The sequence below is a fragment of the Natrix helvetica genome (assembly GCF_964273705.1).
Source record: "Natrix helvetica genome assembly, chromosome: 2".
Taxonomy (NCBI): domain Eukaryota; kingdom Metazoa; phylum Chordata; class Lepidosauria; order Squamata; family Natricidae; genus Natrix; species Natrix helvetica.
This window is the reverse complement of record NC_138552.1, coordinates 252,805,327-252,819,473: the sequence shown is the minus strand read 5'-3', so window position 1 is coordinate 252,819,473 and position 14,147 is coordinate 252,805,327. Positions and strand designations below refer to the sequence as shown.

Here is a 14,147-nt window from a genome sequence, read left to right as displayed (position 1 = left end):
ATTTTTATGTTGTACCTGTTTGCCTGGAATGTGGTTTTTCAATGGACATAGATTGTATTGGCTTCCCATTAAATAAATAAGAGGGGGGAAAAAAGAAATCTGGATGACCAGAGATTGTCAGCAAAAGAGATATTTTTCAAGCCTCCAACCAGCATTCTGGGAGTTGACGTCCGCACATCTTAAAGCAGCTATGGTTGAGAAACACTGCTTGGATAGCCTTCATTGGTACTGGGTCTGCTTTCATTTGCCCATTATCTGCCATACCCTGAAAGGGCATTTTAGATACCTGCTAACTATAGAGCCCTAGATTTCATCTCCAGGACTAGCCCATGTGCTCCCATTGGATAAGTGTGAGGGTGCATGTTTGCCAGCCATTTCTCTAACTTTGGGGAATCCCCCCCCCCCCCACATCTTTGGAGATCATGAGCAAATTTTGGTCCAGCAGCAGCTCAATTGCCCTTCTTCCCATGTACAATTTGTGACCAGGGTTGTTCTGGCCATAGTACCATATGACTTCACCGATTCCGTACACGTTTGTTTATTGAATTGAAAATCCCACAGTACACATCAATACTATTTAAAAAAAATAGATAACACAGTCACAACAGAGACAGAACCATGAAGAAGGCTTTTATTAGTAGTCTCTTTCTTTATTGGGTAAACTACGTGTCACTCAAGTTCTTTCCAATCCTTAAAGTCTGTTTCCCCTCCCTATTTAAACTCTTCTTTCCCCAGGCCACGCCTCGTTCAAGCCTTCCCCTTTTCAAAGCCTGCCCCTCGCGTCGGAATTGGCTGATGCTGTGGAAACAGTTTCTCCCCTGCACGCTGGTTGGCCTACCGGCGCGGCAAGGTTTGCCTCCGTCGTTCCTGATTGGCTGCCTCGTTAGAGGCTCCGCCCCGATCGTGCCGTGAGGAGGGGATCGGGGCTGGGCCGAGGGTCCCGGCCGCCCCCCTACCTTCCCTCCCACCGCACCCAGTTTAGGTTCCAGGGTAGCGGCGCGATGGCGGCGGCGGCGGCGACGACAGCGGGCTCGCTGGGGTCCGGGTCCGGGCCCGGGGGGGCGGCCAGTAATGCTTTTCCCCCGATGGGCACTTGCGCGGCGGCATCGGGGGTCTCTGGGGGGCTCGGGCCGGTCCCGGTGCCCATGAACCTCTTCGCCACCTGGGAAATCGATCGCTCAGCGCCCAGCTGCGTGCCCAGGTAAGATGGGCGGGATCCGGTGGGGGTCCTCGCATCAGGGGAGGAAGGGATGTGCGGCGCGGGGTCCAGGAAGGGGACGGATGCAGAGGAGAAGCCGGGCCGTGGCGGGCTTCACGGGGGGATGAACATGCTATGGAGGCGTGGCGCGGTGCGGCGCTGACATAACGGGGTGCTGGAAAGCGGGTGGAGGGGAGATGGGAAGAGCATCATCTCCGTGGGATAAGTGGGATTCAGAGATGCAGCAGACTTGGACTGGGTGTGGTAGATATTAGGTGTGAACTCCGGGGGCACGCCTCCAGGGCTTTTCCTTTGACACACATACACACACACACACCACCGGGAAAAAGAATGTGCACGTTGTACCTGCCCAATGGAAAGCTGAAGCTTCGTTCTGATTTTTTGAGGTTCTTCAGGAAGTTTGGGTAGGGATGGGTCTCTGTCTAGGTAGGAGGACAGCACCCTGGTTTGGTATAGCCTTCTCCAGACCTTAGTGTCTTTTATACACTCTAGACTCCCCCTTCTATAGATGATGGGAAGTGCAGTTGAACATATCTGGGAAGAGCACCATGTGGGAACTCTATGTGAGAAGTGAATAGTTTGGGTATTTTTAATCAGTTGCTTTGTCTCGAAGAGAGTTCATGGATTCCTGCCTTGGATTCCAATGAATGTGAGAGAATCCTGACTCTAAATAGACTGAGTGGTGATATTTGGCCCTGAATTATTTCAAAGACAAAACAACAGTGTGGATGAGCAGTTGGGCTTTGTGATAGTCCATTGGATCTTGGCTTATATTTCTCAGCTCTTTGTCAGAGCAGCTGTCCCAAAAATCTGGTAGCAGACAATAACATTTTAAGGGTTAGGGTACAAAAACCTTGATTTGAATATAGAAGCATTTTGAAAATGTCTCTTATATTCAGTATTGAGCCTTAATTCCATTTCCCTTATGATTCCCTAATAATCTGCTTTAAATGGGCTTTTCCTAACTTTTCTGCGAGACTACAGTCTTAGATATTCTTGCCCAAGGAACACATGCTGCTAATAAACATCAATGTAAATTATGTAGAGTGGGGGAGATGATATCACTGCAATAATACTCACATGTTCATATAGTTAATTTTGCCCAGCATATTCTATTTTTGTATTGGTTACCGGGATTTATTCCCACCTACTTGTGCTTCCTTATTGATATGAAGTGGGCCCTGATATCAATAAAGTTGGCTGCTTACAGGAGAAAATGTTTTCATAAATGTTAATTGGTTCAGTTTGCCAGAAAGAGAAAAAAATGACATCTATATGTTGGCATTCTCCAAAGAGGTTTCAGCAGAATGAGGTTTACCTTAGCATGTGTTAACATATAACGCTTTAGACACACCTAAGTCTGCATTAGGGAACTAGTGTTGTCAGGTTACTTGGCTATTAGCTTGAGAGACAGCAACTGTTGTGGCTGTTCTGAGATCAGCTGTATGCACATTAGGGATTCATTTGGATGATTAACATTATTTGATTATATTAAAGTATAGCTACAAGTCTGCTTGAGTTGTCCATAGCTGTACTAGATCCGTTGTAAAAGAGTCGCAAACTGGACAAGGTGCACCTAACTATAGAGGAAGTAGCCTGTATAAATCTGTTGAAAAAGTGGAATCTTGTGTTTCTCTTGGATAGGTATATGCAAGTTGGCTATTCTTAATGATACACAGAAGAAATTTTCTTCTTCCATATTGTTTGGTATTAACTAGACACATTTTTGGAGGAAACAAGTGACAAAGAATGTTTTGTATAGTAATAATACCAATAAAAACAACAACAACAACAACAAATTTGATGAGACGGAGATGAGTGAGAAAGGACTAAGTGGGTAAACAAGTGCCCATGTACATGCAGAAGACGGTAGACTACTAAGGCAAGCTGCTGCTGAAAGGGTTTGTGTATCCATGGGCTCTGTGTCATTCCATGGCAACTGATGGCAACTGTCTCTAAGCAAAAGAAATCATGACTTGGAATCCTGCTTGTAATACCAATGTGAATTGTTATACTTTGGACTTGCTTTTCAGCCAGTATGTCCTGTTTTGCAATTTCCTTTTTTACAAAGGAAATAGATACTTTTTCTTTTTTTTTATTAATATGTTGTTTGCTTTGTTACTGTCTTTGTTAAGAGAATTAAAGTCATGAGAAGTAGAAAAAAAAACCCAAGAAGGTATCCATCTAAAAGCTTCGTTATTCAACACTGCTCCAGCTTCTTTAAACTTCTCAAGCTTCTGGGAAAGATGTGAGGTCCTTGGTGTAGTTTAATTTAGCTCAATTTTGGACAAGCAATTTATTTACATGCATGTACTTTATAATATTTGATTATTATTTGGTTATGGTGTTTATAATTTGTGCTTTCCTTAATGGATCTGGAAAGTGCATGTTTGAGTCTCATTGCTGTAGTTTCAGTGAACAGTTTGCATTGGTCTATACTTGGTGAAATAGCTGTTCCCATTTCTGCAGCAGTTGGCCTGTTTGGCAGGTAAACATGTGTCAAAATCTGTATCCTTACTGTCTTGTCCCAATATTTGGAACAATAGGAGATTTCTCTAAACTGTTATCCTCCAAATATATTGGGATCACAGGAAACCTAGATGTTACCAGAGAGGAAGCTAAGCTTGAGAACTGGGTCTGCTTTTTGCAGAAGATTGAAGACATTGTTTACCACTAAGCTGATGCCTAAGCAGCTGACTTCTTACAAAGTGCCCTCTTTCTTGTTGTTGTTGAAAGATACAATGATAAGTTGCTTTGAATTGTATATGAGAACAGATTCCTTTTTATCATGGTTGGTAAATGAGTCTTTTCTTGGCTTTGTTGGGCCTTTCTGTCCAATCTTTTGTGATCAAATTATATTTGTTTGTTTTGTTTTATCAGGTGGTATTTCAGTGCTTGAATTAACACAAACTGTGATCTTTGAAATACAGATATATTGGAGCACTTCAGGTTGCTTAGAAACAGGAGAAAAAGAAGATCAAGAAAGAGTAGGGAGTGTCATATTTTTTTTTCAGAGAAGGCAATCTTTTCTGCAGTCCAAGACAAAGCCAATATTAAGTGGCCTGTTGCAATGATCCAAACACCATGGAGGAAAACATCGTTATTCATCCTTGCATAACATGAAAGCACATCCTTCCACCTCTTCTTTAGCTTCCCCATTTCCTTCTCTCTAAAAGCTCAGGATTGGAATCATTACTTAAACTTTTGCAGAGAAATTCAGAAGAGGTCGGAGTTATATTGAGAATGAAAATGGAGATGTTGTCAGAAATCCTCTTTATATTGTGGGACACATAAATATGTAGACTAATAAAAATTTGGGAACATGAATGGAAGGAACTTGTGGGGAAGGGTCAGTTGTTTTGAGGTTGTCCACAAAATATGTGATACTGTTAATCCAGTCTGGCATTATATAGTGATGGAATTTCCCAGCATCTTGCTATTCAATCCTTCACCTGGACAGTTTGGAGACTTTCCTGAGTCTTTTATTCAACATGGACATTTTCCTGTTGTGGAATGATCCAGAGTTATGGATGGATGGAGCTGATCATTTATGATCTATGTGAGTTTTCCGTGTCTTCTTTCATTAGCCCTCTTCCTGTATTAATCTGTGTTTTTTATTTTTTTAATAAAATCTCTGACAGTTCAAAGACATTAATGTATAAAGCTGAAAACTGCGATATAGCATTCGGAGAAATGTTGAATTGTTAGGATAATTGTGTTCTATATGCATAGTTAGGAATGTGTGGGTTATGTTAGTATGCTTTCAAAATTAATTTAATTCCATTTTTTGTCTGTAGCTCATATGATACATAGCTACTCAAAAAGATCATTGGATGTAGAATAATATTTAATTACTATTACTAGTGAAGGTTCCAAAATATTACTTTAAAGTTCTTTTATAGAAAGATGAGCAAGTGCTGAAATTTCAAACTATTTTTTAGCTTAATATAGAAAGCAGTATATATTGTTTGTAGGAATGTGGATAAGTTTATTCAATTGTCACTTTAACATAGTTATCCAATTCATATATCTCCAACTAGCAAGCTATAGCACAGTTATCCTTCACATTTTAGCATATTTCTGCATTTCATGGTACACTTTTCCAGGAGAAAAAGTGCACCAAATCCTTATGGTAAAAGTACCACACATTTGCAAAAGAAATATCAAAACTACAACTATTAATAGATATTAGAAAAATTGCATGGGGAAATATTTTATATTATGATAAATGCGTAAAAACTACAATTTTGTGACCAAAGCTAAGGTAATATATGAAAAGCATAACTTAATGAATGAAATGAAAGAAAAAAGGTGTGTTCTGAGTCTATGAAAATAAGAAAAGGATTAATAATTAAGGTGGTCTGCTCTTGAGTGGAGTTGATGAATTTATGAAAAGTCAAGATCTACATTTAATTATGAATGAAAAACTGAAATATTATCAGAAACTAAGGATTGATAGATAACCTAGATTAATTATGCATATGAACCTGGGAAATCAAAAGTGTGGGTTAGCTGTATGTTATGCTCAGGTGAATAGTGTAATAGAAAGATTTTTTGGGAAAAGCAAGCAATATTTTTAGCAAATACTAGGGGACATGAATAGATGGTTGATAATAAGATGAGAATAGTACAGGGAACGTGATTAAGCTCTATGAAGACTCAAAAATTAATTAGAATGAACGTTGGTAAATATCTGCTTAGAAAAAGGATTCTTTCTTTCAAATATATGGTTTAAACACAGATCTATTAATATGTGCACATGATAGGAAAAAATCCAAATGCATGATTGATTTGATAGTTTAATCATGAAAAATTAGAGAATGAATAAAAAAGGGAATGTGAAAAATGCCTGGGAAAGGGGAAAATAATTATGTAATAGTGTCACAGATTGTGTTGCATTATGCTAATTGGAAATATATAAAAGGATGCTTCATGGAGTGATGAAAAAGGCATAAAATTATTGCTGTAGAAAAGGTGAACAAAATATGTTGGCTAATATATAGACAAAACTTAGTTTCAAAGAATATAGTCAAGCAAGGAATAGTTAAGATTACACTCTGATTTTGATGGAAACAAAATTGCTGGATGGAAAAACGACTTTGATTGGAAATACTGATTTTGATGGGAAAAAAATGACTGGATAAACGATTCTCTTGTGAGTGGAAACATGAATAAAAATAAGTATATAATTTTGGATGAAATTGAAGTGAAGGAATGCTGGAAGGAGTGTTGTAGAGCTCTGTATTGGAATGTTGTGATATTTTATAAAGAATTGAAATGAATGCCATGAAGATACTGATTAAATGCTATGAAAATGGTAAGGCTACAGGTGCAGGTGGTTTAATTGAAGAAATTCTAAAACTAGGATGTAGTTTTCCTGTAGGGTAGCCATGAAATTTGTTCAATGTGTGAGAACATTGAATCTGTTGAATAATGCCATTATTGTTCCCCGTACACAATTTAAAGCCAGCAAGAATGAATGCAATAATTACAGTGGGGTTAGTTTCTTAAGTATGCCTGGGAAGGTGTTTGGCAAGCTTCTTGTGGAAAGAGTACAAGAAATGGGAAAAATTGGAGAAAACAGCCTGTAGTTTGTTTTTGTTCTTCCTCATATCATTGAGACATTGTGGGTGTAATACATGAGAGTTGGATATGTCCAGAGAAATATTAAAGTTAAATGCCATAGGGATGAGTTACTTATGTGTCTGTGGTAAAACATGTTGTATGTTTCAAGAATGAATGGATGCTGAATAAATGCAAACAGAATGGCAGTTGAGAGCATTATGCTGGATGCACACGATGAAATCGCCAGAAAGGACAGGCAGCCATAAATGAAGCGGTGTGTGAACATTGTGAAAGAAAAAAGTACTTTTCTAATACAGAAATGCTGAGGTACCAACGAAAAGCGTACTAACTAGTTTTAGCTATTTTTTTAAAAAGATATTGTGCCTTTGATTTCTTAGATTTAGTATTTAGCCCAGAGTCCTTGAGAGTTGGGAGACACACAAGTTTAATTATTATTTATTATTCCTTTTTTGTGCTATGCATATTGCTTATCCCAAAAAGGAATAGAATGATACATGTGTAAGTGTGTCTTTCATATTTCAGATTATAGCCCTCAGCAGTTTTGATAGAATCTTCTCTTGATTTTCAGCATTTAATAATTTTCTGGCAGCAACAGGTAAGAGGGGTATATCTCCGTTTATTTGAATAGTAAGTATTCCTGAGGAAGATTTTTAAAAAATAATCAGTCATTTTGCTTAAATATGAGCAATGAGTGGCCAGGTGGCTGTAATTGGTTTTCTCATTTTTCTTTGAATCTGGTGACTTCTTTTTTGCTGCTACAACAATTTTGTCCTGAACACTTTTGTTCAAATATTATTGGAGTTCCTTTGTTTGTAAGCTCTCTTATGATATTTTTAAAAATATAACTCATTCCAAGCTCTGTCTGTGAGTGAATTTTGGGGAGCATAAATATTCAGCTCACCTGAATGTCTTAGGTGTAGATAGAAGGAAAGTGTTTGACCAGAATTTAGCACTGTTCATAGAACTATAATTCCAATATCCAACATTACCAAATACTATTTGGTCCTTATCTAAATGCTTACCGTATATCACTGTTGCCAATTAATGCAGAGAATGTTCAGATGATAATATTTGATATATTTCAATTTACTGTATTTTCTTGACTGGGTTGTACTAAACTGCAGTGTAGCAATCTCATTTCACACGATTGGACAGTGAATAAACTATTACCTTTTTAGGGAAGTAATCATACTTTAATTAACCTGTTGACTTGGTATTATGTGCACAGAACCTAATTCTTCTTTGATTTTCTGGGTTATTCTGCTTTGTTTTTTAATATTCTGCCAAAGATTCTGAGGAGTTCCAGAATTTCAGATTTAAGACAATCTAAACAAAAGAAGGGAAACAAATTAGGAATTAGCAAGTAATCCATGAATACTTTGCTTGCCTACAAAACTGACTCAGGCAGGTTTCTAATTTGTTCAACATATTGCGATCAAACAAGCCATGCTTAATGTGTTGCTCTGGAAGAAAACTGTCAACTGACTTGAATTCATCAATGTTGTTACAAAACCTTGGTATTTGTCTTTCAAGATCCTTCATATGCCTTTTATTAAATGCATCCAGATTTTTCTCCAAATAATTCTCTGTGAAGGGAAGGATCAGCTTAGCGACAGTGTATTTTTCGGAGTATAAGATGCAGCGGAGTATAAGACCCACCAAGGTTTTGAAAAGGCAATTTTTTAAAAAAAGGTAGGTAGGTAGAGGGATAGAGAGGGAGAGAAAGAGAGAGAAATACAGTAGGTAGGTAGGGAGAGGGAGAGAGAGAGTAGTTAGGTAAGTAGGTAGATAAAGGGAGAGAGAGAGAGAAAGAGAGAAATAGAGAGAGAGAGAGAGAGAGAGAGAGAAATACAGTAGGTAGGTAGGGAGAGTGTGTAGGTAGGCAGGTAGGGAGAGGGATAGAGAGAGAGAGAGAGAGAAATACAGATAAGTAGGGAGAGAGAGAGAGAGAGAGAGAAGGTAGGTTGGTAGGTAGAGGGAGGGAGGGAGAGAGAGAGAGAAATACAGTAGGTAGGTAGGGAGAGAGAGTAGGTAGGGAGGGAGATGTTTCCATTCATGTGCTGGAGAAGGAAATCGTTGACAATCTGCATCACCTAAGACTTTGTTTTTGCTGGCACAGCACTTGATCAATGTAATTCTCATCAATCAGTTAAAGAGCTTTCCGAAAGGGGAGGGGAAAGTTTTTGCATTCTGCAAACCTCCCCAAAAGGGCCCGTTTTTCATAAAAATGGGCCTGTTTCCCCCCCCAAAAGACATGAATAGCCGGGGGGGGGCTTGCAGAGTGCTCCTGGGGGGTGGGCAAAAACGAGCAAAAAAACGGCCTTTTTTTCGCCTATTTTTTGTCAAAATAATTGCATGCATAGCCTTATGGAGGCTTATAGAGTGCTCCTGGGGGCTGGGGTGGCAAAATTGAGCAAAAAACAGCCTGTTTTTTGCTCATTTCTGCCCTCCCCAGCCCCCAGAAGCTCTCTGAAAGCCTCCATAAGGATCTGCATGGCCATTTTTATGAAGGGGTCGGGAGACAAAAATGCTGTATTCAGTGTATAAAACATACCCAGATTTTCAACTTCTTTTTTGAGGAAAAAAGGTGTGTCTTATACTCCGAAAAATACGGTATATTTGCTAAGAACATAGCAAATTAAAAAAAGCTATTGAAAGTGAAGCAACTTGTGAATTGCAAATGGATGGTGTCATCTTAGGTTGGATGCCTTTGAAGATTAAGACTATTTACTGCTGCTTGGAAGAGGCTGTTTACCTGGTGAATCTAATTCTTATTGTAATGTTTAAGCAGAGCTTCTCTTCCTTTTTCAGCATTTGCTTCCTTTTATTATTCTTTGTTGCCATTTCTGCTGGAAAGAGAGAGTTAAATGCATGTATTGGTTTGCTTGTATTTCCCCCCCCCCCCCCCTTTGCTCTTCTTCATTTGAGGAGATTTCCTAAATTCTAGGTTCTTTACTTTCTGGGTAAAAATGATAGTACAGTTAAGTACTATTATTGGCTGATGTATCAGTTTCAGGTCCACTAAATTGCCATGTAGTTTTCTGTCTGGCTCTTCCCCCATATCCCTTTTTCAGTTCCTGGTATTTCTGGTATTTATTGTTTCTAGTCCTTCATTTTCTTCTCATCCTGTCCAGAATATACGGAGTGAATATTAAAGTAAGCGTCTCATGACAGAGAAACTTAGTTCAATTTTAAAGCTTGCGACAAGCTAATTATTTTACCTGTGACCACACATTAACACGTCAGATGTGGATCAGGGATTGATGGACAGATGAAGTATAAATAATATTCAGAGGCAGAGGACTATTAAAAACCTGTTGTATTTTAGTTAGCTCTCACACACTGTCACACTCCACGAGCTGGTGTACCCTGTACAGATAGTCCTTGACTTATAACAGTTCATTTGGTGACCGTTCAAAGTTACAACAGCACTGAGAATAGTGACTAATGACCATTTTTCGGTTACGACATTTGCAATATCCTCTTGATCATGTGATCAAAATTCATATGCTTGGCAAGTGGTTCATATTTCTGACCGTTGCTGTGTCCCAAGGTCGTGATGATGTGATCCCCTTTTGCGCCCTTCTGACAGGCAAAGTCAGCGGGGAAGCCAGATTCACTTAACAACTCTGTCGCTAACCTATCAATTGCAGTGATTCATTTAACAACTGAGGCAAGAAAGGTCATAAAATGGGGCAAAATTCACTTAACAAATCTCACTTAACAACAAAAATGTTGGGCTCAATTGTAGTCGTACGTCAAGGACTACCTATATTGAAGGAAACTCATAGGCTAAGAAATATAGTTGGTCTTTTTGGGAAATTATGATTCTCATATTTTGTATGGTCATTTTCCAGGTGGAGTATCATTAAATATACTGAGGAATGGATATAAGAAACACCATTGTGATATCCTTACACCAAAGGATATTATCCTTAATTTCAGGAAATTATTCAAAGAACATGAATGCTAGTGTGGTTACAAACTGGAGTGGTTGTTGTTGTTTTAGCTGCGAAGTCATGTCCGACCCATTGCGACCCCATGGACAATGTTCCTCCAGGCCTTCCTGTCCTCTATCATCCTCATGCCTACTGCTTTGGTGACTCCATCCATCCACCTCATTCTCTGTCGTCCCTTTCTTCTTTTGCCCTCAAACTTTCCCAGCATTAGGCTCTTCCCCAGTGAGTCTTCTCACTCCAGTGAGATTGGTTGGCTAAGATGCAATTTTCAATCTTTGGGTAATCCAAAAGATTTGCAGCATTATTTTGAAGGGAAAGTGGGATTTCATCCTGAGGTTTTTAGAAGTTGTTTTTAAAATATTTTAAAATCCATTGGATCCGAGTGTGTTAAAAAATATACTGCTGGGAAAGGCACTTGGAGAAATGCCATCTTTCTCAAACATGCTTGCATTCCTCCATTATTTTTTCCTCTTCCCCCTGCCCGCTCTCATTCAAAGTAGTATGCATGGTAGGTTGAAGTATCGGTAGATTAGGTTGACACATTTGTATAAATGAACAAAACCCTCACTATACACAAAACTCAACACTCTTAAAAACTGTGAGATGTCATATTTTAGTACAGAAAGTTATGTCGCAAAAATAAATATTTCAGAAATTAGGAAGTAGAGAACAGAAAGCTGTAAGGATTTACTGTGACCATAAACAGAAAGTTCTGCTGACTGTCAAGTTGAAAAGCAGAAATTGTCTTTGGTTCCTTTTAACAGTGCTAATGGGTGGGAGGGAATGTTGAGGATCAAGCTATCTCATTTAAAAGATGAGGGGGATTACATTAACATGACTCCATTGTTACACTGAGCTCTATTCTTGTTAAAGGCATTAAAAACTTTGTATTTAGAAATGGGCACAAAGGAAGAAGGGTTGGTGGATGCCAGGAAACTATGAATCTCTGTGAATTTTTTTTTATCATATGAATCAACCCCTTCTTCAGAATGTCTCAGGTTTTTTAAAAAATGGACTAAAATCCCATCTAACCTTTTACATGTAGTCCTCAACTTATGGCCACAATTGAGCCCACAATTTATGTTGCTAAGTGAGAAAGTTTTAAGTGAGTTTTGCCCCATTTGACAGAGTTTCTTGCCATATTGGTTAAGTGAATCACCGCAGTTGTTAAATTAGTAACATGTGTCAGCGTTCCAAATATCATCCAAAATTAAATCAGAGTCCAAGGCAGAACTTTCCTCAAACTTCCAATTTATTAAGAGAGACATGTTGGTACATCTGTGGAAACCCGAATCTGAAAGCTTCCTGGGTTTTCCACCCAGTTGAAAGTTCATGATCTTGCTCCACACCCACAAGTCCATCACATGGTCCAATCTTCCACTGCCATGCTGGCATTTCCATCCATCTAGTTCCGGTCAGGTGCAGAGGTGGGGAGACAAAGAATGACCTTGGGCTTCTAGAAAGGAATGTTTTATTTTGACAGCAACATGTTATACTCCTTACTATTCCCCCTCCCAATTACCCCACTAATGAAACAGCATAGTAAAATAATAGAGGCCAAAGACCCTAAAACAGGGGTGTCCAAACTTGGGAACTTTAAGACTTGTGGACTTCAACTCCCAGAATCCCCCAGCCAGCCATGCTCCCAAGTTTGGACACCCCTGTTCCCAAGTTTGGACACCCCTGCCCTAAAAGGAACCAGCTGCAGGCCTGACAACATGATTGTTAAGTGAATCTGGTTTCCCCATTGACTTTCCTCGTCAGCATGTTGCAAAAGGGGATGACATGGCTCTGGGCTACTGCAACTGCCATAAATGTGGGTCAACCATCCGAATGTAAATCACATAACCATGAGGATGCTGCAGTGGTCATAAGTATGAAAAATGATCAGAAGCCCCTTTTTTCAGTGCTGTTGTAACTTCTAATGGTCCCTAAGCAAACTGTTGTAAGTTGGGGGCTACCTCTACTTTCCGTATTTGTCCTTCATTCTGTCTAGAGGTGCCCATCCTACAAAAGTTTCCAGTCTCCCAGGTTAACCCACAAGACCCCTTTCATCGCCCCTATCAACAAATTTGGAGTTTTGAGAAACAATCGAGAGCCATGGGATAATGCTAATTTACAAAATAGCTGTTGTGGTACCTGCAGCCACTTGCAAAATACTCAATAATCATTTCATAGAAAAAGAATAATAGTAGAAAGCATATCATAGCTCTGGACAAAAACCCTGAACAAAGAGCAGAACGAGTCAGATCCAAAACAGAAAGAATGCCTTTGAATCAACATTTATCTTGCTTATATAAGCAGGTTTGGGGATTTTTTTTTGTTTTGTTTTGGGGTGTTTTTTTTTTGGGCTACACTCTGCAGCACAAAACACACACCAGAACTTCCATCTTCCTGAACACTCCCTTGGTATCCCTCTCATCCCTTTTAAACTTTCTTACACAGCTATCATTTAGTATCTTAATATTGTCTTTGGCAAAACTGTCTTGTATTTTTCTTCATGGCCAGTATGAAAAAGAAGCCTTTTTTTTTTACCAAGCTAATCAAAAGAAGCAAAAAAGAAGCTGAACAACTATGCAAGCTTGGTGGTATGTGGAGTTATTTACAAAGCAATGTTACATTTTAAACGAAGAATATTGGAAAAAAAATAAATACAAAATGTATCTTCAGTCTAAAGAATGTATTGCATTAGAGGATTTATTATTAGAAGAAATATATATTTGAAACAACATTTTTTCTCTCTTAATTGAATCATATACAGTAGCACCAGAAGATCTGAGAATCTTGTTCTTCCCTTCCTTCCTCCTCCTCCTCCTCCTCCTCCTCCTCCTCCTCCTCCTCCTCCTCCCCCAACTCAGCAAATACAGGGTCGTCTTTCTTTCAGAGCAACTTAGTGTTGATCCATTGGTTGCAACAAAATTGTCTGTCCAGAGAGAAAGTGATTGGCCCAAGTCACTCAGCTAAGGCTGGACTAGAGCTGATAGTTTCATGGTTTCTAGCCTGGTCCCTTGCCGCTGGACCAAACTGGCTCTTGATCTTTACAATCTGAGAATATTCAATAAGAATAAGGATTTTACTCCTATTGATTTTGTGTTTTATTTGTACAGTGAGATTGTAAAAGTACCGTATTTTTTGGAGTATGAGACACATCTTTTTCCCTCAAAAAAGAGGCTGAAAATATGTACACTGAATACAGCATTTTTTTGCCTCCCAAAACCCCACCCCCTTCACCAAAATGGCTGTGCATAGCCTTTAGGAGGCTTTCAGAGTGCTCCTGGGGGCTGGGGAGGGCAGAAATGAACAGAAAACTGGTGAGTTTTTGCTCAACTTTGCTCCCCCCCCACCCAGAGGAGCACTCTATAAGCCTCCTAAAGACTATGCAT

The 14,147-nt window shown here is 39.2% G+C and overlaps 1 protein-coding gene across 3 annotated transcripts in view; it reads left to right on the top strand.

Annotated features, from left to right (window-relative positions):
- The first annotated feature begins 801 nt into the window (after positions 1 to 801).
- The window catches only part of LOC309387847 (phosphofurin acidic cluster sorting protein 2-like), a 197,247-nt gene continuing 183,901 nt past the window's right edge, over positions 802 to 14,147 (top strand). The window contains exon 1 of one of the 3 annotated variants that reach the window (XM_081944740.1): positions 802 to 1,201. In XM_081944740.1, the coding sequence (XP_081800866.1) occupies positions 1,002 to 1,201 (200 nt within the window). In that variant the 5' untranslated portion in view covers positions 802 to 1,001. The remainder of the gene's footprint in view (positions 1,202 to 14,147) is intronic. The other 2 variants (XM_081944741.1, XM_081944742.1) reach the window with 2 other exon arrangements.